The sequence below is a fragment of the Notolepis coatsorum genome (assembly GCF_963971535.1).
Source record: "Notolepis coatsorum genome assembly, chromosome: 3".
NCBI classification, from domain to species: Eukaryota; Metazoa; Chordata; class Actinopteri; order Aulopiformes; family Paralepididae; genus Notolepis; species Notolepis coatsorum.
Window position 1 is genome coordinate 67,982,693 of NC_140167.1, and position 22,666 is coordinate 68,005,358.

Genomic DNA, 22,666 nt, shown 5'->3' on the forward strand with positions numbered 1-22,666 from the left:
CGCCTGGCAACATGTGGTGACCGATGATCAAATGCAAGCGAGCCACTTCAACCCTTTTCATCTTTCTATGGGGGAAAACAAGAGGCCATAACATTGTGTGTGGTGGCTGGGGGTGGAATAGGTTTTTATTCAAATACATTTATTCACATGATGTATTTAAGATTAGGGCTGCAACTAACAATTATTTTGTTATCGATTAATCTGTCGATTATTTGATCAATTAGTCGATTAATCTAAACGATTAATTTACCAGAAAAAAACAACAATTGATAAAATTTGCAATTCAACATTTCAAAATGATAACATGTTTTTCAAGGGCGCACTGTCAAGTCCTGACTTTAGGCAGAATCACAAACAAACCATTAAATGTGGTTTAAGAGAAGTTATTTATATTTTGAATGTGATTCATTCATTGTGCACTAGTTAGATGACGTGTTGCGTGTGTTATGACTTTGAAGTTTGAACGTCTGCCATTTCCACTGCAAAGTAACGATACGATGCATCGGTCATGAATATGCAAATTTACAACATTTCATGGCGGACGTCATCAAAAAAAGACTCATCGTTGCATCACAACAATCAAGGTAAGCGGCATCTTTGTTGGCATGTAATGACTTGTTTTCTAAAAAATCTAATAAAAGCCAGTGAAACGTAGATTAATATTGTGCAGAAAACACACCTCAGCTCAGGACGGCTCCAGCAGAGGAATCGGCCAATAGGTTTTTGAGGGCCACATAAAGTCAGCTGACTTGACTGAAAATTCCGATGACAATAAAAAGCGGTAAAGCTAACTAATAACCAGACACTTCCCAGTTGAGCATGTAGCAAATCTAAACCCACCATACACACTTCAGACCTTCTTGACTAAAAAAATACAGAAACAAACATTGTATATATATACATTTTTTTTTATTATTATTATCTTTTCCCCCCTCCTTTTTTCCGATTTTTCTCCCATCCCACTGTTAGTCGTTATGCCAATTCCCAACGCCCTTCCTGGTTGTTGCGCACCCCCCCCCTACTGTTGGTCCGAGAGGCCGGAGACTGTCACATGCTTTCCTCCGACGCATGTGCAGCCAGCCGGCAGCGCAGATTCTCACTGGGAGAGTGTAACGTGTGGAAGGTCGCACTACCTCTCTCCAGATCCTACCCTCGCTGTGCAGGCGCCCCGACCGAACTGTAGGGGTCGCTGTCCACAACGCCCAGGACCCACCCACGGCTTCCCTCCCCCTAACTCAGACAAACGAGTTAGTATAGCGATCAGCCCAAGCCAAGGCAATGCTGACTCTCCGGGAGTCGAGACGGCAGCCTCTTGCATTGGTGACAAGCACAATCTCCGCTACGCCACCTGACCGCCCTATATATTTATTTATATCCATTTGGAAACACTATTGATTCACTGGCTCAGCTTAGAGCTGACTGACTACCAACGCAAATTCTACATGATGAACCGGCTGGCGGCTGCCACTCAAAAACGACCACAGATGGAGACCAGATGCTGACTAGCACAAGCAGCTTCATACTGTCGCTTATCAACTTTCAGCACAAACAGCTTCCTGTCGCTTAGTAACTTTCAGCACAAACTGCTTCCTACTGTCGCTTAGCAACTTTCAACACAAACAGTTTCCTACGGTCGCTTAGAGACTTTCAGAACAAACAGCTTCCTACTGTCGCTTAGCAACTTTCAACACAAAGTTTCCTACTGTCGCTTAGCGACATTCAGCACAAACAGCTTCCGACAGTGTCGCTTAGCAACTTTCAGCACAAACAGCTTCTGACCGTGTCGCTTAGCAACGTTCATCACAAACAGCTTCCGACTGTGTCGCTTAGCGACTTTAACCTCTTAAACATCGGACGGCAAGCCATTCGGACAAATTACTACATCCAGTTTGGCCCGGTCCTGAGCGGACCAGTCACCTCTGATGGCGAAAATTATTGACCACCTTTGTAGCCAATGACATTCTGGATTTCAACAAGAAAGACAAAGAAGAAGACGGGGAAGTTCTTCGTTTTGACTAGCGCCTCGGAATCAATGGCAGCGGACGGCCATTTTGGATAATAATGCTGAATTAACGCTGGTACACACATTACAAAAACCTTTGTAAAACATTCATTTTCCATGGGATTGTTATCAACTTTGGACCTGTACTAGATAAGACTTCAGTCTATGGAACCGGTATGTGTTCCAGCTCAGGCGTGTTATGCAAAACTAGCCCCATTTTTGCCCGATGCTTAAAACATTCTGTGCCAAAAACGTAATATCTCGTTTTTAGATCCTTTGATGTTTTTCCTTTGATCCCCGTTCTATACACTCAGCCGGAGCTCCCTAGGTCTCACTGGCTCATCTGCCTACGTTGGAATTGCAATGACGATCGAATATCACCAGGTGGCAGTATCGCCTACCCTTTGAACTGGGGATATCACTTGTCCCCAGTACAGAGAACAGAGTTTACCTCCGGCTGTTTCCACCTAGGAGTGGATCACAACATAGCAATTAGGGATGCCCCGATCACGTTTTTTGCCACCGATCCCGATCACCGATCGTCGTGAGCCATATCGGCCGATACCCAACGTTTTTGATTAAAAGAAATTAAAATTTATTTTATATGACATTTTTTTTTTTATAAAATATATATTTTATATAATTAGACTTGTACTTGTATTATCTGCGAGACATCGCCACCACGCAACAAGCTCCACTGTCTGTGTGTACTCTAGTAGCCTCCAGCTACAGCCAGGATTCTCCGGAGCTGCAGCTGGACCTATACTCGAGTAGCCTCGAGCTACGGCCAGGATTCTCCGGCGCTGCACCTGGACCCTATTGGTATAACGTTACTTAACTGTGCTCAGCAAGCCCTCAGCTCGAATACGCATCGAATCAGTGTTATAAGACATTGATATCAGGAGCTATCTGTAGCTACTGCTAGCCGGATATATAATGTTAATACAACGCCTCAGTGAATTATTTAGTTAAATGGGACATTTCGTTTTTAACAGTGAACTAACTTGCGCTAACGTGAGCTAACAGCTAACAGATATCATACCCATAGATGTTCTATATATATCTATGATCATACCTACCTACTATACTTGCTAGAGCGTTTGTTGATGTCAGGAGCTATCGGTAGCTGGCCGGCTAGATACCGTTCGGTTAGACAATGCCTCATCATGTAGTAAACTAAAAGTGAATAGTTGACTGGGTCATTTTGTAACGGTAGCTAAGCTAACGTTAGCTCAGGGAGACGCAGACAGTCACGCCGTCCTCCCGTGTCTCACTAGACTAGACCCGTGTTTACATGCGTGCGGGAGGGGCTGGACTCGAGAGCAGACGCCGCACCACCGGTGTCTGAGACAGAACTCAGCGACAGCGACTGAGATCGGGTTTGACGATCGGTGAAAATAAAACATCATCACCGATCACCGATCGCATATTTATACTGAATATCGGCCGATAACGATCGGTGGCCGATCGATCGGGGCATCCCTAATAGCAATCGGTGGAAGATTTGGTGCCTCAGAGCTAATATTTCCCATATGGTAGCCATGCCCAATATACACGAGTAATTGCGATTGCCATGGCATTGGGATTTATTCATTTTGGAGTACTTTCTGACTGAGGTAAGGTCTATCTTAGGTAACCTGCTGGTATTTTTTTAACGTAAAACATGCTTCTGTACCGATCACAGTGTCGTGTTTTACCGGACGTAAAAAACATGCTCGACAAACACGATCGCAGTTTCTAGTCATCTCACCCGTTTAACTCCCATCATTCACAACACACAGTCCAACTCCTCGCTCCCTTTTTGAGGCTTAACGGACTCCCGAGTAGCAGTTCAACACCCATCCCCTAACGCCCCACCGGTGACCACCGTACAAGTAACCTAGCAACCAACCTGTTCCACCCGTTGGAAACACCCATCCACCGCTCCACCTTGGACACAACCTACTCTAAATTATCAAATATTAGGAGTAGCATCTGTGAGAAACGCTTCGGCCCCAGAGAGAGTATGCTATTCAAGAGGGAAACTCTGCTAAATCCATTTCTCTTAAAAAACAACAACTTGGTAGCAATTTGCATATTTGCATTACACTTCCTCTTCCCTCCAACTCTCTTTAAGTGTGCAGTGAACCATTCTTTTGACTCATCAGTTTCAAATGACACTCCCCGGGGCAGAGGAAACACAAGAGGTAATTAGAGTAATGGGGGTGGGGGAAATACCGTCATTCCACTGAGCTGCTCCCTTTTCCTGTGAAGATAACCAGGCTGGCGACCAGCTTCATGTTTCAAACTCAGGCATAATTTACAAAGTGGCCTTCTCATCTAGGTCATGGACTCCATGTGGTACAAGCAAGACTCCCTCTATTGTGTCCTGTGCTCAGGATCATCACCTCTCCACCCCCCTCCACTGGGTACATACCACAGACGATTATGAAAGGTTACTGGCTGGTGGAATGCTACCGCAGTGTGGTGGATTTGAAAGTCTATCTGGAAGTCAGGAGAGCAGCGGTGTGGTTGAGTGCAGGCGACAGATAGCACATCTGTTATACCTCAAAGTAAAACCTGTCAATTTCATCATTTATTGAACCAAAATTACCCCATCTCCAGGAATAATGTCATTGTATAATTTATTGAACCAAATGACCCTATCTGCAGGAATAATGTTGCAGTTTAAGGCAAGGTTTTCTAACAAGACAGTGCACGGAAAGGGACAAAACTAGATAGATTAGATTCAAATGTATTGTCATTATACAGCACAAGTACAGTACAACGAAAAGAGGTTTGGCATCCAACCAGAGTGCAAATGTAACAGTAAAGTGCAATAGTAATATACAATGTAGAGGTGACTCGGTATAAAAATATATAAATGAGTACTACTGCTAATCAGATGTATGTACAGAGTTATAGTATTAATATGTACAGTGATACAGGTATAAAAACACTATAGTAAATCATACGACTACTGGATTGAGAAGTCAGACCTTCATCGTCTTTATTTTGGCTTCACTGAACTTTTGCTGGCACACCAATGACGAGAAGAAGAAAAAAAAAAGACAATGGTTTGGGGCAGTCAGGATGCTGGAGGACTGAAATGCACCAAGAACATTCTTGGGCCGCTGCCAAAGCCAGCCAGTAATTACAGTTTCCACGGCAACAGCAATGTTCTCACCGCAGCAGATGACGGGTTTGGGAGGATCCAGCTCAACAGCAGCTAAAAATCACACTACGGAATGAATCTTGAAGTTGCATTGTGAGCTCAATAGGCTCCATTGTGGAACAGAAAAAAGGAGGTGCGCAGCTCGCTTGATCCAATAAAACTTGTGAGCTCTGCAAACATTACACTCCCACTGGCATTCAGTTCCTAATTGTTGCAGGCAAAGGTACAATGACATTCCTTTCCAGTAAGGCAATAGTATCACCTCTGCAACATAACAAGTGGGGGTTCTCCCTCTCCGTCGATTAGCTGATGAATCAGACGTAGGTCTTTTTTCAACTAAGGTTTGTATTTTTAAGTTGACAGACTGCTTTTTATGGCGTTATAATGAGTATGAGTATAATATGGTGGGAAACACAATATTACAGATTTATCTAGCCTATTAAATCAACTAGCCTACTTGGCAAGATGACAAAATCCTATAACTAAGAATTTCTTAAGTCAATGAAAACAAATATTTGCCTACAAAGCAACTTTGCCATTTTACTCCGGACTGACCTGAAAGCCACCTTTTAGGCTTCAGACATTCATTGGTGGTTCCAAACGAAGCTTCAAACATTCGTTCTCACAAAAACACATAAAAAAACTAAAAATAAAACTAGGAATGCCGTAGGCAGCGAGGTCAAACATTGTCGTAATTTATTCACAATGGCAGCTCCGTTGTGGTTCGTTTTTAACTCACCATTTAACTCTGAAATGTATGATATAAGCAGATATAAAGCATTAAATCATTATACAAGTCCCCCCCCCCCCCCCCCCCCCCCCAAGTAATCTGGGGATATAATTCGGCAAACTTAAAAAGCTTAGGCTATTAGGCTAACTTTTACTAGTTACACTGCTGGCCAGTATGATTTACTACCATTAATGTCTCTATACCTGTATCACTATACATATTAATACTACAACTCTGTACATACATCTGATTAACATTATTACTCAGTAGTACTAATTTATATATTTTATACCCAGTTTAAATCACCTGTACATTGTATATTACTATTGCACTTGTACATTTGCACTCTGGTTGGATGCCAAACATCTTCTTGTTGTACTGTACTTGTGCTGTATAATTACAATACATTTGAATCTAACCTAATCTAATGTTGTACATTTATATACCACCAACATAAAAATGTCCATATCTAAAATATTCACGTTTGGGTCACTGGCTTGGCTAATTTGGTTTGCCAAGAAACTGTTGATAAGGAAACACGAGCAGATTGAAGCTGCAAGAAGGACGCCTATATAATCGCAACAGACATGTTTGCTGGAGAATATAGGCTTAAGCAGGAGGAGACAACAAACTGCTGTAAAGGGTGAAGAAAAGTAGAGGTGCCTACCTTTGTACCAACTGTAATATCGTGGTGGACACTGCTGTGAAGGAAAGACAGGTATGTTAGAAGGAGCAAGGATGAAGATTAACAGGGTTAAGGAGATCGTTGTAGTTAAGCACAGGACAAGCCAAAGAACCCCAAGGGAAGGGATTGAATCAAAAGTCTGGGGACACTCACACCTGTTAGAACTGACCAAAAACCAAGAAGTGATTAGTGAAAAGGGACACACTAGATTTATAATATAAAATAAGCAGCCCGTTTGTCAGAATATGGAGAACATAAAACCCAAGCTGACCACAAAATGTCATGTTCCTTTCCCAGGGCCTAGATGTCAATAGATAGAAGTTCAGGCCAAGCAGAACCAGCCTCCTAGCTATGGTGTTGTTGGCTGGAGCCTCATCGGCAGTAACTATGCACCCCTACATAATAAATGTGATGCCAACAGTGTGTCACGGCAAACAGGGAGCCACTCATCACCCAGTCACCAGAAGCCCTGGAGAACGTGGACAATGTTGACGACAGTCGACTAGTTTGTCACCCACAAAAGGTTGACCACTGCTTTGCTGGGGGTTGTTTTTGCACTTTGTTATTTTGTTATTTAAAAGTAAACAAAGAATATGCAGTACTAGTCTACTAATAATAGGCTAAGACATAAACGAGAGCTGAATAATTCAGACATTTTTGTTTAAGTTTATTTATTTATTACCCAGGAACAATGCACACCAATCAACACTTTCAGTTTCCACATCAATGTTAATGTGCCAGAGTTAGCTAATGAGCTAGTTTTCATCCGTAGTCCCTGCCTAACATGCATGTCTTTTTTGGAGGTTTGGAAGATTGTATTCTACAGACAAATCATCTTCAAACAATATGCACTATTAAAACAAATTTAAAGCAATACGGATAGTATTTCATTTTAATCGTGAGCATACCAAAATCTCAAAAGCATACGTATTTGTGGAATGACCCTTTGGAATAGATTGGATGATGAAATTAGACTAATAAAAACGTCATACAGTTCAAAATGTAACAGTTAAAATAATCGCAATTAGATAATTTTTCTAAATCGTTCAGTTCTAAACAGCAGATGGCAATGGGTAGGTATAGGGGTGGAACTGTACACGTATTCGTAATGAGCCGCTTGGTATAGGACTTTCGGTTCAGTGCACATTGTGAAATGAATGAAGACAGTGTATGTTTTCATGTGCCTTTATTGGGGATGTCCGTTGCCTATAATGCACTGTATTAAACAAAAGCAAAAAATAGATGTCAGGCAGGCCCAACATGCTCAACATTGACAGTAGTATGTTGACAGTAGCCTGCCTAATAATGACTATGGATTGGCCTGAGTAATCAATTCTTCCATTGCACGCCGTTACGAGTGAACTCAAGTGGTTATTCAGTTTGCAACTGAAAAAGAAATCTTGCTCTGAAATGCCGCGGGTGTGAGTTGTTGCAGGAAGACAACAGTGGAAGACAGTTGGAGAGGAGTAACGTTACCGCAAAGAAATGTGTTGCATTGGAATACAGCTAGCTTAACGTTATCTAACAGATAAAAACAGATTTGGGTTTGTGCATTTCCTAATTGTGAATTTGTGCCAACAACATGACGCCCACTTTGGGTAGCATTCATAGACTTAATACGGAGCTAGGAGCAAGCCAATTGTGGCTAGTTAACCATTAACATTAATTGTGCTACATAGACCCATACAGTGCTACTACTGTTAGCCAAAGAGGAGAAGACACTTTTCTCATTCCATGGGTGAAGAGACCTGCTGCAGACAGAGTGGAGGTAATGCAATTATTACAAATGGTAACTGACCGTTTTGATTGACATTAAGCATCGGGTATATTGCTGTGCCTTGTTATTACTGCTGCCATGCTCTTTAAGATGAGTTCTAAAAAAAATGATTTCCCTAGTAAACAAGTACTCCATCACCCCTCGAGTAATTCATGCGATCACTCGATCTGGCAAACCATTATTCGTGCCCATCCCTACTAATGACCACATGAGATCTATTTGAAATGCTTACGCTAAATGGGAAAGCATCAGTAATACAGTACAGCTGTCGCCATTGAAATTGTCTGTCCTTTCCAGAAACTGTGCAGACATATGATCATCATACCCGAGATGGTTTCCTTCTGTACTATATGGTTTTCCAAAGCGAGCGGTGCGTGGCTGCTCTCAGCTGCAGATATTCCCAACCCGGTTAAACTTTAAATGTTAGTGTTACAGCCGGGCAGGCTGCTCTAACTTTAGTTGGCCATTGCTCCACTATCTACAGACGCCAGTGTACCTCTGCTGAATCTTGCCGTGTAAGTTAAACAGCCGACTCAGAAGTATATTCCAAACAGTGCCTCTCAGATGTTGAGCCAGGAGTAGCAGCAGTTAGCACGTAGCCAACAGCACAACTACAGAGGGGCAGAGTACTGTGAGTGAATGAGGCCATGTCCAGTTGAAACCGATTTCGGTCATATCAGTCAAAGTATTTGATCGTATATGCACCTTTCATCCACACGGAACTGCGTTCTGAGAGCCTGAAGACGCTATTTTCTGAAACCGGGTCCCAGAGTGGGAAAATCTGAAGACGCCCCGCTTACGCCGCCGTCTTTACAAGCCTATACGCGCATTTCCCTGAACCGATGACGCAATAGCCCACCTCTCCCTTAACCCGCATGTGCAAACTCAGCCAACATCACAACAACAATGGCATCGTACAGAGTAGTTGCGTTCGTGTTACAGAAACTATTGAGCTTGATCGGGCTTTTACAGCTAAATATACTGCCCCTGTACTGCCGCCGTCGACAACAGATTGACATCTCCCTTCATCCGCGTGCAAACCCAGCCAACAAAAAAAAGAAACATGATACATATGTGTCTTATATGTCCAGATATGTCCTGGCTAGGGCTGACCTTCGAAGCTTTTTCTTTTTTTTATCTCATGTTGTGGGACTTGTACAGCACTTTTGGTAAACTTTGTTGTTTTTAAATGTGCTCTATAAATAAAGTGGATTGGATTAATGAATTAAGTAGCCCCTTTCGTGACAAGGTGAAACAAGGTTTCACTCGGCTGTGTGATTTAATTCAAGGTGGATCGCTGTTGTCGTTTGAACAACTTCAGATTTCATGGGAACTACCAATCCCCCAAATCAAGAATGTTTAAGATGAATGATGATGAAAGATTGATTATTTGAAATATGGCCTGTGTAGACTAAACTATGCACAGAATTATGTCAGTCTACAAGGTCCGGATTCTACATGGTCCGGCAATGTAGACCTTGTAGACTCCACTACAGACCAATTATCAGTGAATGTTCATGCATTTTTAAGAAGGGCTACTTCCACAAAAAAACAAAGAACTCACCAAAACATCTCAGTAGCACCTTATCTAAATGTTCTATTTCATATATGGAGATTCATATTTATTTATGTATTGCATGCATTTCTACATTTTATTTCCTATTTTGTTTATTCATCCCAGTATCTTTCTTTCTTATGTCTGGAATTCTACAAGGCATGTAGGTGTATATGTGTTTGAGGATGATATCCTTCAAACAGGCAATAGTGATGATATAATTTGGGCAGTGCTGAGCTGGGTTACTTTCCTCCAGTGTATTTGTCGCCCGGCCCCACACGCGCGCACACACACAAAAATCGAATAAAAAAAAACGTCGATTTTTTTTTTTGTTCGAAGCTTGTGCCATCGAACGAAGCTTCGAAGTATTTAAGACAGCCCTAGTCCTGGCTAGACGTTTTTATTAAACACCGGGAGGCTACTGATAAATAAATACACATCGCAGGCCTTTTTCTGAAAACCCAAATAAGACTTGTCACTGTTCCATAGCATACACCTTCAGTTGATCATGACAAATCCTCTCTTACCTTGACGATTAAAAAGCCTACATAATTTAGTAAATAGTATTCCCACAGGCCTGGTGGCCTAAATATTAAAGGCAACCAACTTGTGTCTAGCCACGCCCCCGCGGCAGCAGCAGAGCGGAGCTCGGCCGCGGAGCTCCGTCGCGGCAGCATTATATGCCAGTAACCGCCCCTTATTCAGTATCCAGAAATAGCTCAATTGGCAACGCTGCATGGCTGTGGATCCTACGGCTCTTTGCTGGCTAGTTTGATTCCCTTCAATTTTTTTTTTAATTTTTTTTTAACGTGCATTCGCATTCTTTCGCCGTTAAGTTTAGGCATAACTTTAAGCATTGTTTCGGAGTTGGTTAAGGTTAGGCATTGTTTCGGAGTTGCTTAAGGTTAGAAGGGTTAAGTTTAGGCGCTGTTAAGGAGCTGGTTAAGGTTAGAGTTTGACTTAGAGAATGGCAATATTTTTTAACGTGCATTCATTTCGCCGGTTAAGTTTAGGCATTATTTCGGAGTTGGTTAAGGTTAGGCATTGTTTCGCAAATCAAAAAAAATGTATGGCCAATTACAGACGAATCAAAAGGCCACAACGTTTTACATATATGATATGTATATCACACATTATATTATAAATCCTTAACATTGGTAGGATATCACAAAGGGACAACACATTTAAAGTTTCATCACGATCTGACAAGTGACAAGCCTTTGAGGAGTAGTAAGTGACAAGTACTATAGAAACAAGTTCAGTAGTAGTTAGTACTATACAAAGTATTTTATCTCCACGAGACCACTCAAAACATGAGCTTCTCAGATCACCGCCCCAACCACCAACTCGTGCTGTAAGCCTGCATTTTCAAAAAAGAAAGCTTGAGTTTAACAAGTTAGCAATAGGGTGTGTTTGATGGCATTAGTTGCCTATAATAGGATCCAATACTACGGTCAACCTCTCATTCCCACAGCTATTCGGGAACATGATGAATAGTAGCCTATTTTGGTCAATGGGCACCATCTTCTAAACACAAGTTGAAGATTAGCCTTAACCTCCACATCCTGTTTCTCATAAGTCTCTCAACAAGAAACCACACTAGCACTCACGTCACCAAAAATAAGTAGGGCGTCGTGCCCTTATCAGTCCCCGAAAACACAAATGGTAGACTAAATACAAGGCACAGATCTGGACCCATTTAGAATATGGCTAAAACATGTCACTGGAGAACGGTTTCCCCTTGGTATCAGAGTAACACAGTCATCACTCATCAAACACCACGTGTGTTACAGATCTAACACCAGTCCATGTCACTGCAGCCAATAAGATATTTTGAACATTCCAAATAAAAGAATACCACCAAAAGCAATGCAGTTTAAGTAGGCAAAAGAATCCCTCAAAGATTTCATACAAGTCTGGATCAAAATATTATTTCATTAAATTAAAAGACAATGAACAATGATGATACTAGCTCTAGCCATTATAGCTGGCGAAAATAGGCTATTTTTATTTTAAAGTGTTGGTCATAGCAGCCAGACGTAGCTGGCGTTGGCTTTTGTTCATTCAGTCCTTTAGGCTACTTGGGTACAACATAAAACAACCGTGGGGCAAAATAGGAAAATCAGCTAGGCTAAATTGAATAAAAAGTCATTTCTGTCGTCTAAAAATCATTGGAACAGGGGACCCAAGCTTCAGGGTGTCCTAGCAGGCACACCTATGTGAATTCACATGACAAGGATTTGTTTGAGAGCTTGTTTCTTTGATTTCCCTTGCCCCACAAAATCCAGTGTTTAGTAGTTAGCCTACAACAAGCTATTATGAATAGCCTAATCGAAGCGGTTAACATGCCACTAAAATGTTGAATCAACACTGGTTCTCCACAGTGTCGAACTGACAAGCCCAGCGTCTCCAGCATTTCGTGGCGAGTGCCTTGCCCACTACGCCACGTAGCCGCCCTAGTATATGTGTACTTATGCACGCTATAGAAGCGAGCTGAAAAATCGATTCTCATTTCCTGATCAGCACACACACACACACACATAGGGCACAGTTGATATCTCTGTGAAAAAAAGCTCTGAGAGGGGAGCTCCAGTAGCTCACCACGTACCGCAAGTGCTATTTCAGCGCCGTGGACAACCGCGCTCGCGCGGATCTGGGGCTGAGCGCGTTCGAATCCCGGACGGCAGCCGTGCCTTTCCCAGAGTGTCTACCCCCCCATCTGAACCCTTTCAGCCTGGTTCTGTCGGTCGAACTTGACCAAGTATGAATGAGAAGAAAAAGCGATAAACGCTAAAAGAACCAGGTGACTGGTCAAAGTTTATTTATATATAATAAAAAAAAAAAAAAAAAAAAAAAAAAGCTCCGATTATCCTAAGACTGGTAAAATAGATTCCTTACCTCAGATCAGATGTTCTCCAAAAAGATTATTCCAATTCCTGATCGCCATTCCAAATATCGATCGCGTTTATTGATCCAACGCTGGGTACTGGAAATATGTATTCCACGCTGTTCTGGGGCTCGACAATGAATCCGATCCTCTCGGGTGACTTGCCCGAGAAGTAAAATGAGGAAGCAGGATTTTTTTCCCCTATGTGTTTCATTCAATCCATTCCAAAGGGGTGCAGTACGGTACCACAGGGAGAGACGATAGGGGGCGGTATTTTCCCAATGGAGCTCAGAGAGTTAGCAACACTAACGTGAGACTAGATTGATGAAATATGAATTCAAATCGCTAATAAAAAAAATACGAGATCTCTCGTCGTTGGCAATGAACGGTCGGGACGAACAAACGAGTATCTCGTTGTTGGCATTGAAAGTGTTAAAGGTGAAGCATTTCCAAATGGTCGCTACGCTATTTGGCGAGACAAGGCAGACTGCTCTGGCCAGAAATGACATCACTCTCACTAGTCTAGTCCATTCTACATGATGGTGGTCTAGGGCGGCTAATAGTAGCGGTAGTAGTGAACATTAAATACTTAACCTGCAAACATAAAAAGACAGTTCTGACAGCAGAATATTGATGTAACCAAGAGATTCTCTGGGGAGTTTTTTATGCCTAGGTACATCAACGACGTCGACAATGAGGTTCACTATGTCATTAAACCGGTGCCAGAGAGGTGTAGACCAGAAGCAGTTGGACCTATAAAATTAGTATGGTAATAGGTGTGGTGGTCATGGGAAAACATTCCGGCATGCTGGCTGTCCTTTTTACACAGACGTTGATTCTGCAATGCGACTAGCCGACTACCTCTACAGAACACTGCTGCAAGGCTGTTCACCAGGTCCAGCAGGTCTACTCACATCACACCCATCCTATCATTACACTGACTTCCCATTACGTTTAGGATTCATTTGAAGGTACTTGAGGTACCTTTTCATATATAGAGAAATGCATGGTCAGGCACCTGTGTACATCTGTGACCCAATTAATCCATATCTCACCAGTAGGTCACTGAGGTCTTCTGACCAGGGCTTACTGGTTGTCCCTCGCTCTCGACTCAAAACAAACGGTGATTGTGCCCTTGAAGTTACAGCTCAGACATTGTGGAATGCTCTTCCTATAGGCATACGATCTGCAGTCTCTGTTGACGCCTTTCAAACTGGTCTTTGTTTTGTAATGGGTTTTGTTTTGACTATTTTTACTCTTTGTCACGCACTTTGGGCTCTGCTCTGTGAAAGCTGCTCTACTAAATAAACTTTACTTACTTACTGTCGGCTTAATGCCAGAACAATGCCGCCCCCCTCCCCCTATTCCATGTGCGTACCTTTCATACGGAACAGCGAGGCAGAATAACATCACAACATTCCCGCCTTGAACAGGCTGCTCAAAAGGGGCTAAAGAAACAAGTTCTCAAACTGATTTATTTTCCTCCTCCTTCGATGGGAAGTGGATGAATCAAGGTATGCTTGCTTGGCTGCCCTGGAGATTATCAAAGGAAAACACCAACCTCAGAACTGGAATGTTCTGTGAAGCCATTTACTCAGAAGCCTATTCACTGATCGAAACTGCAGAACATTATAGCTTACCCAACATCACAGCAGGGGAGAACAAACAAACAAAACAGCATTATGATACACAAACATCGAGGCAGAGGCCAACTATGGAAATGACATGGAATGAAACTTACTCTAGTTCAGTGACGTAAGCAGATCCCATAGGATACAAATCAGTCTCTAGACGGCTGAGGGAGAGAAAGAGAAGGGTTGTTTAGCCGTCGTCAAATCCTCACCATGTGAGGGCCAGCTAGCAAGGTGCCACCAAATACATTCGATACACTATTGGCAAGCTGATCACCCCGTACTAGTGAACATCGAATAAGTCACAGGAGCAAGTCAATTGGCCTGTTTGGTGCTGTCTGGGGTGGGGTTTTGTACAACAAATCAAGATGTTGCCCATTGGGCCTACGTCAGGGTTCGTGCCCTGGGCCTGGTGTGAAATTAGATGACGTTTTGGCCTGTGACTACGGCAGAGCATGTCAATCACCTGAAATTATGTTGTGGGGGGGGGGGGGGGTTCAGTTAAAAAAAATCTAGGATGAATGGCCTGGGTTCTACTTCATCTTAAAATAAATACATTTACCAGGCGGCTTGTCTACAGGGCAAGTTATTTACAGCCAAGGCCTGGGGGAGTGACTGCAGGCAAGAGAAAGGGAGGGACACTCCTGCACCATCTCCCTTGAGAACTGCAGTCTTGCATTATTGGTGACACTGAGCAGCTCCACTACTGGAGCAGTTTACGGGTTTGTTGCCTTGCTCAAAGGCACGTCGAAGGTACTTGCTTAGGGATGGGCTAGCCAGTAGTGACTATTTCAGGTCGCTCCAATTTTCTATAAAAACAAACGTTTTGCACTGCACAGACCTTTTTACATGCTGCCATCTAACACTAGACATATTATCATCAAAATGGCTTTCCACATTAACAAATAACCATGTTCTTAACCCTTTCCGCTGGCCCTCCATAGCCTTGTGTGCAAGTATCTCATCGAATGTAATTAAACAGCTGATGGCACCCCCCATTTAATTCATGATGAATGTGTGTGAAATAATAAAACTCTAAAATACATTTCCGGTCACTTATATTTACAGCCATTACACAAATAAAAAATAATAATTAAACGACTTCGTTTGTTTAATTAATTGTCTTGCAGTCCACATTATGTTAATCAAATGTTTTCTTTAAAAGATTTCCATGATATTCCCTAACAACAACAATGTAAACTTGAATTTTTTTTTTTTTTTTAACCAGGCGGTTGTTTGTTTCCTGAGATAACGTTACGTGTATGCAAGTCCACACTCTCTGCTATCTGGATGCGCTAACGTCTGCCAAAATGTAACATGTCTACAGTACACATAGAATACATTTCCCACAAGTTAAGTCGTGTGACTTAAAATCATTAAAAGTTAGTACGAGTGTAACTAAAGTGTTGAACTCACCCGTCCATTGCACAACACGGAACTAACGAGCAACAGGTTTCACCAGCCAGTCTGGTGCCTCCAGCCGAGCTTTCTTATAACCCAACAAAATGGCGGAGAACCTGAGCAGCTAGTTGATTGGAGCGAAGGGAGAAGCTGTGGGCGTTCGAACGGATGGAGAGATGATGATAGGACGGTCATACAGGGGCTGGGTTCCTTAGTTTGGTTTGATCCCTTTGTGCATTGAGCATGTCGGTATTTGATCTGTCTTTATTGGATTTGGGTCCAACAACCACTAAAGTATCGGGTAAAGTATGGGGTAAAGTAAAGTATATGGATATTCACTATGAATTGAAAATGGATGTGCATATGGCTAGCTGATAACAAACTATCATTACACATGGGCAAAACAGAGTCCATTCTCTTCGGTTCAAATAACAAACTCAGCAAGACCGACGGCTTCTCAGTTACAGTGGGTGACAATATTGTCACAAGGAAAGATGAAATTACCTACCTGGGTTCCATCCTAGAGGCTAATCTTTCCTGTGACAAAATGGCATCCAATGTAATAAAAAAAAGTCAACCAACGAACTCGATTCTTGCACCGGATCGCCTCTCTGGTAAACAAGAATACCCTGAAGACTCTGGCAGGAGCACTCATTCAAGGGTACTACGACTATGCTTGCACCTCATGGTACCAAAGCACCTCAAAGGCGCTAAAAACAAAATTACAAACATCTCAAAACAAACTGGTCAGACTACTGCTTGACCTTACCCCTCCCACCTCACCCCTGCCCACTTTGACAACCTGGCTTAGAGTAGACGACAGAGTACAGCAACTTCCAATGGGCCTGGTCTACAAGATACACTACACCACCAAGGTACCCATGTACATGTCAAAATACTTCCCAAAGGTCAGTGAATACCACGGTCACAACACCAGAGGGAGCTCCACAAATAATGTTAAACCCAGATTCGGCTCAAACAAGGGACTAAACACGTTTTGCAATTATGCCACATCAATGTGGAACGCCCTACCCAAAGCTGTAAAGGAATGTGAATCTACCCACTTTCAAAACCACTCTCAAAGAACACCTACGGGAGACTGCAATTCGAAACGGGCCCCTGTAAATGTCATAACCCAACCCCCTCCAATGTACAGTAAATGATCAAGAATGGTTTTGTCAATATTCCAATGTACAGTTTTGCTTGTACAGTTGTACAGTGTTCCCCACCCACCCCTCCTACCCAACCCCCCACCCAACCACCTCCAATGTACAGACCCCATCCCCCACCCACCCAACCCCACCCCACCTACCCAACCTCCTCCAATGTACAGTTTCTATGTCAAATGTATACTCTCTTTTCTGGACTCTTTTTGTATCACAAACAGTACTGTATTCGCAAATCTGGTATGTCATAAATGTATAGATGTAGCAGTACTGTCTATCTGTATGTCATGTATGTCATATATGTCCTGATTAATTGAAAATGGGGGACCCTGATGTAAACAAGATGAAAGTCTTTCTCTGGTCTGCATCCCCTTAACAATTGTGTGTATTGAGCTGTACTGTATTGTACCCATTCTGTAATCTGTTAATAAAGTTTTCAATCAATCAATCAATGGTAGAAAGTCATACTGGCCAGCGGTATAATTAGTAAGAGTAGGTAAGGGATATGTACAGATTTAGATATAGTATCTATATGTAAAAAGTATTATGCAGGTATATACAGACAGATGTGGCCCTGCCTGGTTCCATTCAATTGTAAACCTAGGCTATATGACATTATTTAAAATAGCCATCTGCCCAAATCTTTAACCAAGACAAGAGGAGGATGAATTTTGAGAATATAGTAAGACCTTTTTAATGGACCTGTTTTCAGCACCAGGGTGTGTACTGTATTACTAGTGTATAATAGAGGCCTACCTGTGGTCAGCAATTAACTATCCAAACGGGTTGCATTTGAACTAGTCCTACCTTGTATCAATACATTTTCTAAAAGAGGCTCCATATAGGACTACAATAGCATTGAAATAATTTGCTACATAATCCCTTAAAATGGGGGCCAGTGAAGATTAATAACAAATAAACCAAATGACGAACTGTTTCCATTGATTTGATGCACAACTGGCCCCTGTAAATGTCTAAACCCAACCCCCTCCAATGTAGTTTCTCCCCCCCCCCCCCCACCCCACCTACCCAAACCCACCCACCTCCAATGTACAGTTTCGCCCCCCACCCCACCTACAATAGGGGCAGAGGTGGGTTGGAAGGTCCATAGAGCTTTAATGCTCAGTTATCTGGACCTGTGAGACAATACAATTTGAAGTCAGTCAGGGCTGTATTTGCAGGGGGTATACTGCACCAGGGCATAGAGTTATTACAGGAAAACAAGACAGCGGGACACTTTTAATGGGACTAAAGATGGCCGAATGCTGCCTGAAGAAACACAAACATGCAGCGCAATTGAGTGCATCACCACCAACCTTAGCTGCGTTCACATGTTACTAATTAAAGTAGGCTAATTAGGAACAGAACAGAACATAACAACAAGGTTTGTAGCTATCAAATACTGACACTAGCTTTCTTTAACTATGTCGCAATAGCTTAGATCTGTAGAGCAAACTGTTTTGTTGTTGTTGTATCTGTTTACATCAACAGGTATGTTGGCTCTCTCACCATGGTAGACATTGCTGGTTAGGACTTGTTCATTGTTGTTTCATTAAGACTTGTTTGTTGTTTTCATTAAACTTGTTCATTGTTTTCATGAATCATGTTTAGCACCATCACAGCTTAATTAGCCTCTTCTGAGCAGTGTCTGGTAAAAAGTGCCAATGCTATTACTCTCCATAAGGCTACATAGACACAAAGTAAAGCATAAAGAAGTAGGGGTGTAATATAGTATAGGGAGGCCTGGACATTGATTGAGACTAGTGTTGAGCTAAATATATCTTTTTAAGAATATCAAAAACATTCAAGCTTATCTTGACTTGAGCCATCTGTTGGCAGTATCAGGGTTACTGCCATGTAACACCATAATAAATAATTACTAAGCACACTGCATTTCAGGAAATTACTTTCAGTGGTGATAGGTGACCCACCTGCTCGTAGATGAATAATTGACTCAGAGCTCCAGGCAATAGGCTAAAAGACAAACACTCATTGTCTATAACGTCATGCTCCCCAGAAGAATTAGGAGCTGTATTCTTAGCGTGTGTGTCTGTCAACTGTAGAATACTTCATTTTACAGCTTAGGTACAGTTTTCTAGATATATTTTCTGGAAAAGAACCCTAAAAGATGCAACATATTCCATCAATATCAGAGTAGACCAATATGCTATAGAGTATAGTGGTAAAGGCCCTTTTTTCATTGTTGAACTGTGGGTTGTCCCAAAGAAGGCCCCAGCAATCGGGGGCACAAAGGGCTCTAGAAGGGTTCACTCTTCATACTCACATTTGACATAACCCACTATTCTGTTGTATCTCTTTTTACTTAAGTTAATCATTCAACCAATGTAGCTCTCTAAATGGTAATGTCCTGTAATTATCCATCTCTCATATAAAATGTTTGTCAAAATTGGGCTTTTGATTGAAAGTGGATTGTGGGTAAATAATAAACCCAACTTGTTCAATAATATAAAAAATAAAAAGAAGATCTGGAGTAATTGGTGTTGGTTTTTCAAGAGTGGTAGCTTGTACTTCTTTGGTTAGTCAGATTGTTGGTTCTAACAACATTTTGGACTGTCATTGTTTCAAAAGACCAGAGTGACACCTTCTGGACTACTGAATACTGCATTTGTGCTCATCTAGGCTAGTTTGCAGCTGGATAGCTGTCTACTGACTGCATAGAAAGGACATTGGTATCTACATATCTTCTTGTCTGACTCTGGAGAAGATAGTAAGCACATTTCCCATAATGTCAGCATGTTCCACAGTTCCAGCATGCTGTGTAGCTTATGTACCGGACCAAACTCCTACAGTTATTTAAAAATGCATTAATTTGGTTGTTGTTTTTAGTCTGTGGTAAACAAGAATACCCTGAAGACTATGAACTCTTCATACTCAAGAATACTCTGAAGACTCTGATGAGTGCTGAACAGGACCACTCATTCAAGGGTACTACGACTATGCTTGCACCTCATGGTACCAAAGCACCTCAAAGGCACTAAAAACAAGATTACAAACATCACAAAACAAACTGGTCAGACTACTGCTTGACCTTACTCCTAGAACCCACCTCACCGCTGCCTATTTTTACAACCTAGGATGGCTTAGAGTAGGCGACAGAGTACAGCAACTTGCAATGGGCCTGGTCTACAAGATACACTACATCACTAAGGTACCCATGTACCATGTCGAAATACTTCCCAAAGGTCAGTGAATACCACGACCACAACACCAGAGGGAGTTCCACAAATCATGCATCAACCCAGATTCGGCTCAAACAAGGGACTAAACAAGTTTTGCAATTATGCCACATCAATGTGGAACGCCCTACCCACAGCCGTAAAAAATCTGAATCCCTACCCACCTTCAAAAGCGCTCTCAATGAGCACCTACAGGAGGCTGCAATTCGAAACTGGCCCCCGTAAATGTCCAAACCCCCTCTCCCTATGGTTGCACCCCCACCCATCCCCTCCTAATGTATAGTCTCCTCCCCCTCGTATGTATATATTATTATCTTTTAGGATCTCTGTTTAACAGTACTGTATATTTGCATATCGTGTATGTCACAAATGTAACAGTACTGTATATCTGTATATCATGTATGTCATAAATGGCATGATATATCTGTATATCTGTATGTTGTGTATGTCATAAATGTCATTATGAATTGAAAATGGGGGACCCTGATGTAAACAAGACAAAAGTCTTTCTCTGGTCTGCATCCCCTTAACAATTGCGTGTATTGAGCCATACTGTATTGTACCCATTCTACAATCTGTTAATAAAGTTTTCAATCAATCAATGCAAAGTATTTTTTAAATAAAAGTTATAGAAAAACTGTGAAAATATATAATTCTCATAACAGAGAAATCTTGGCTTAATTGCTACACCCGCAAAAATGTGTTCAACATTTCATGTCTTGTTTACATCTGTAGATTGTAGTAGGGGTTCTGTGAATGGTTATTTATTTAGCTATTTGTTTTAATTTTGGCTTTCTTGCAAACAAACCCAGGGTTCTTTGAACAAATAGTGAGATTATATGGGGTGGGGTGGGCTGATCATTCAACAGATTAATCAAGCAAGTAGGCTAAAGGATTTGTAGTTCACATTACATTCAAGTGCAACCTCTCTGAGGTTTTCAAAGGAGATGTTAATAATCACCCTCACCTCACTATCTATGCAGAATGGTTCAATGTTACTTTGCAAGTCAATGGAGAATCCCACAGACATGTTGGAGCCTTGTGGTCCACATCAGAAGGACTCTTCAACCTGGTACTGTTCAGTGCTCAACAACCCAGGACAATGTGAACCTGGGTGCCGCTTTGATTGACACTGTACACCTGTACAAGCAAAACTGTACATTGGAATATTGACAACCATGCTAGGTCAATAAAAAAATAAAATACAAAAACCATGCTAGGTCATTTACTGTACATTGGAGGGGGTTGGGTTAGGACATTTACAGGGGCCAGTTTCCAATTGTAGGTGTTCTTTGAGAGTGGTTTTGAAAGTGGGTAGTGATTCACATTCCTTTACAGCTTTGGGTAGGGCGTTCCACATTGATGTGGCATAATTGCGAAGCGTGTTTAGTCCCTTGTTTGAGCCGAATCTGGGTTTAACATGATTTGTGGAGCTCCCTCTGGTGTTGTGATGGTATTCACTGACCTTTGGGAAGTATTTTGACATGTAGGGGAGAGTGGGGTGAGTAGTGCCAAGGGGCATGTAGTTCCACCCCTGTTATCTAGAAAACCATAGAAGAAGTTGGTCATGTGACAACATATTTTTGAAGAGGCATCCATTTCACTCAACCTGCAGAGAATGGAGACACCTGGCTTGAGAGGTAAGCACATTTAAGTTCAAAAAACTGTTTTTTGCCCTCCAAAGTAAAATTTGTATGATCAAGGTTTTTTGATTGCTGTGTTTGAACAATTATAGACAACTTTGAAAACAGTTCACACATGTTTTAGTACTTTAGTAAGCTACACCATGAGTCTATACAGTTAGCATGATGCTAGCTCAAAACAGCTGGGGGATGCATTTTTTTCAAACTGGTAGGCTTGGGGTGAATTGTGCCAAAGGGCCTGGGTTAAGTTGTGCCAGATATTCTCTTTGTTAAGTTGCCCCAACTTATTTTATTAACTATATATATTACTTTATTGTATTTTATTGTTATTGTACATTGCATTCTTGCATTTGATCACTAAAACGATGTGATATTCTTAATTTTAGACCAAAATCCATCATGCCACGCAGACAGACAGGGTTTCAACTCCTCTGAGAAGTTGGAAAGAGCAGTGAAAGAGGTGCAACAGGGGAAGATACGTCAGGTTGGAAAGGAGATGAAGATCTGCAGGATGCTTTTACCGCTTTTGAGATTAAAATGATCTGTTTTACGTAAAATTATCAATGGCACAATTTACCCCAGTGTATTCTCTCTAATGTCACAACTTACCCCGCACCGGGGGCAAGTTGTGCCACAAAACCACTTTTTTTTCTAAAGCTATATTTCTGAAACAGTTTATTTAAGATCCAAAGTGATTGTCCCCAGGGATGCACAACATCCTAAACTATATGTACATATTTTAGTTGGGGGCATTACTGTAATCCCCTTGCTTTAAAGGCACTTTAAGTAAAAAGTGGCACTACTCACCCCACTCTCCCCTACATGGGTACCTTGGTCG

General features: G+C 41.9%; 1 protein-coding gene across 5 annotated transcripts in view; it reads right to left on the minus strand.

Moving 5' to 3' along the window:
- The window catches only part of LOC311225497 (polypyrimidine tract-binding protein 1-like), a 42,166-nt gene extending 26,270 nt beyond the window's left edge, over positions 1–15,896 (minus strand). For 2 of the 5 annotated variants that reach the window (XM_084310794.1, XM_084310792.1), the window contains exons 1-3: positions 15,838–15,896; positions 14,532–14,585; positions 6,554–6,587 (exon numbers count right to left, since the gene is read on the minus strand). In XM_084310794.1, coding sequence (XP_084166920.1) covers positions 6,554–6,587; positions 14,532–14,585; positions 15,838–15,845 — 96 coding nt within the window. In that variant the 5' untranslated portion in view covers positions 15,846–15,896. Of the gene's footprint in view, positions 1–6,553; positions 6,588–14,531; positions 14,586–15,837 lie in introns of those variants that run through there. The other 3 variants (XM_084310795.1, XM_084310793.1, XM_084310796.1) reach the window with 2 other exon arrangements.
- Between the last annotated feature and the right edge of the window lie 6,770 nt (positions 15,897–22,666).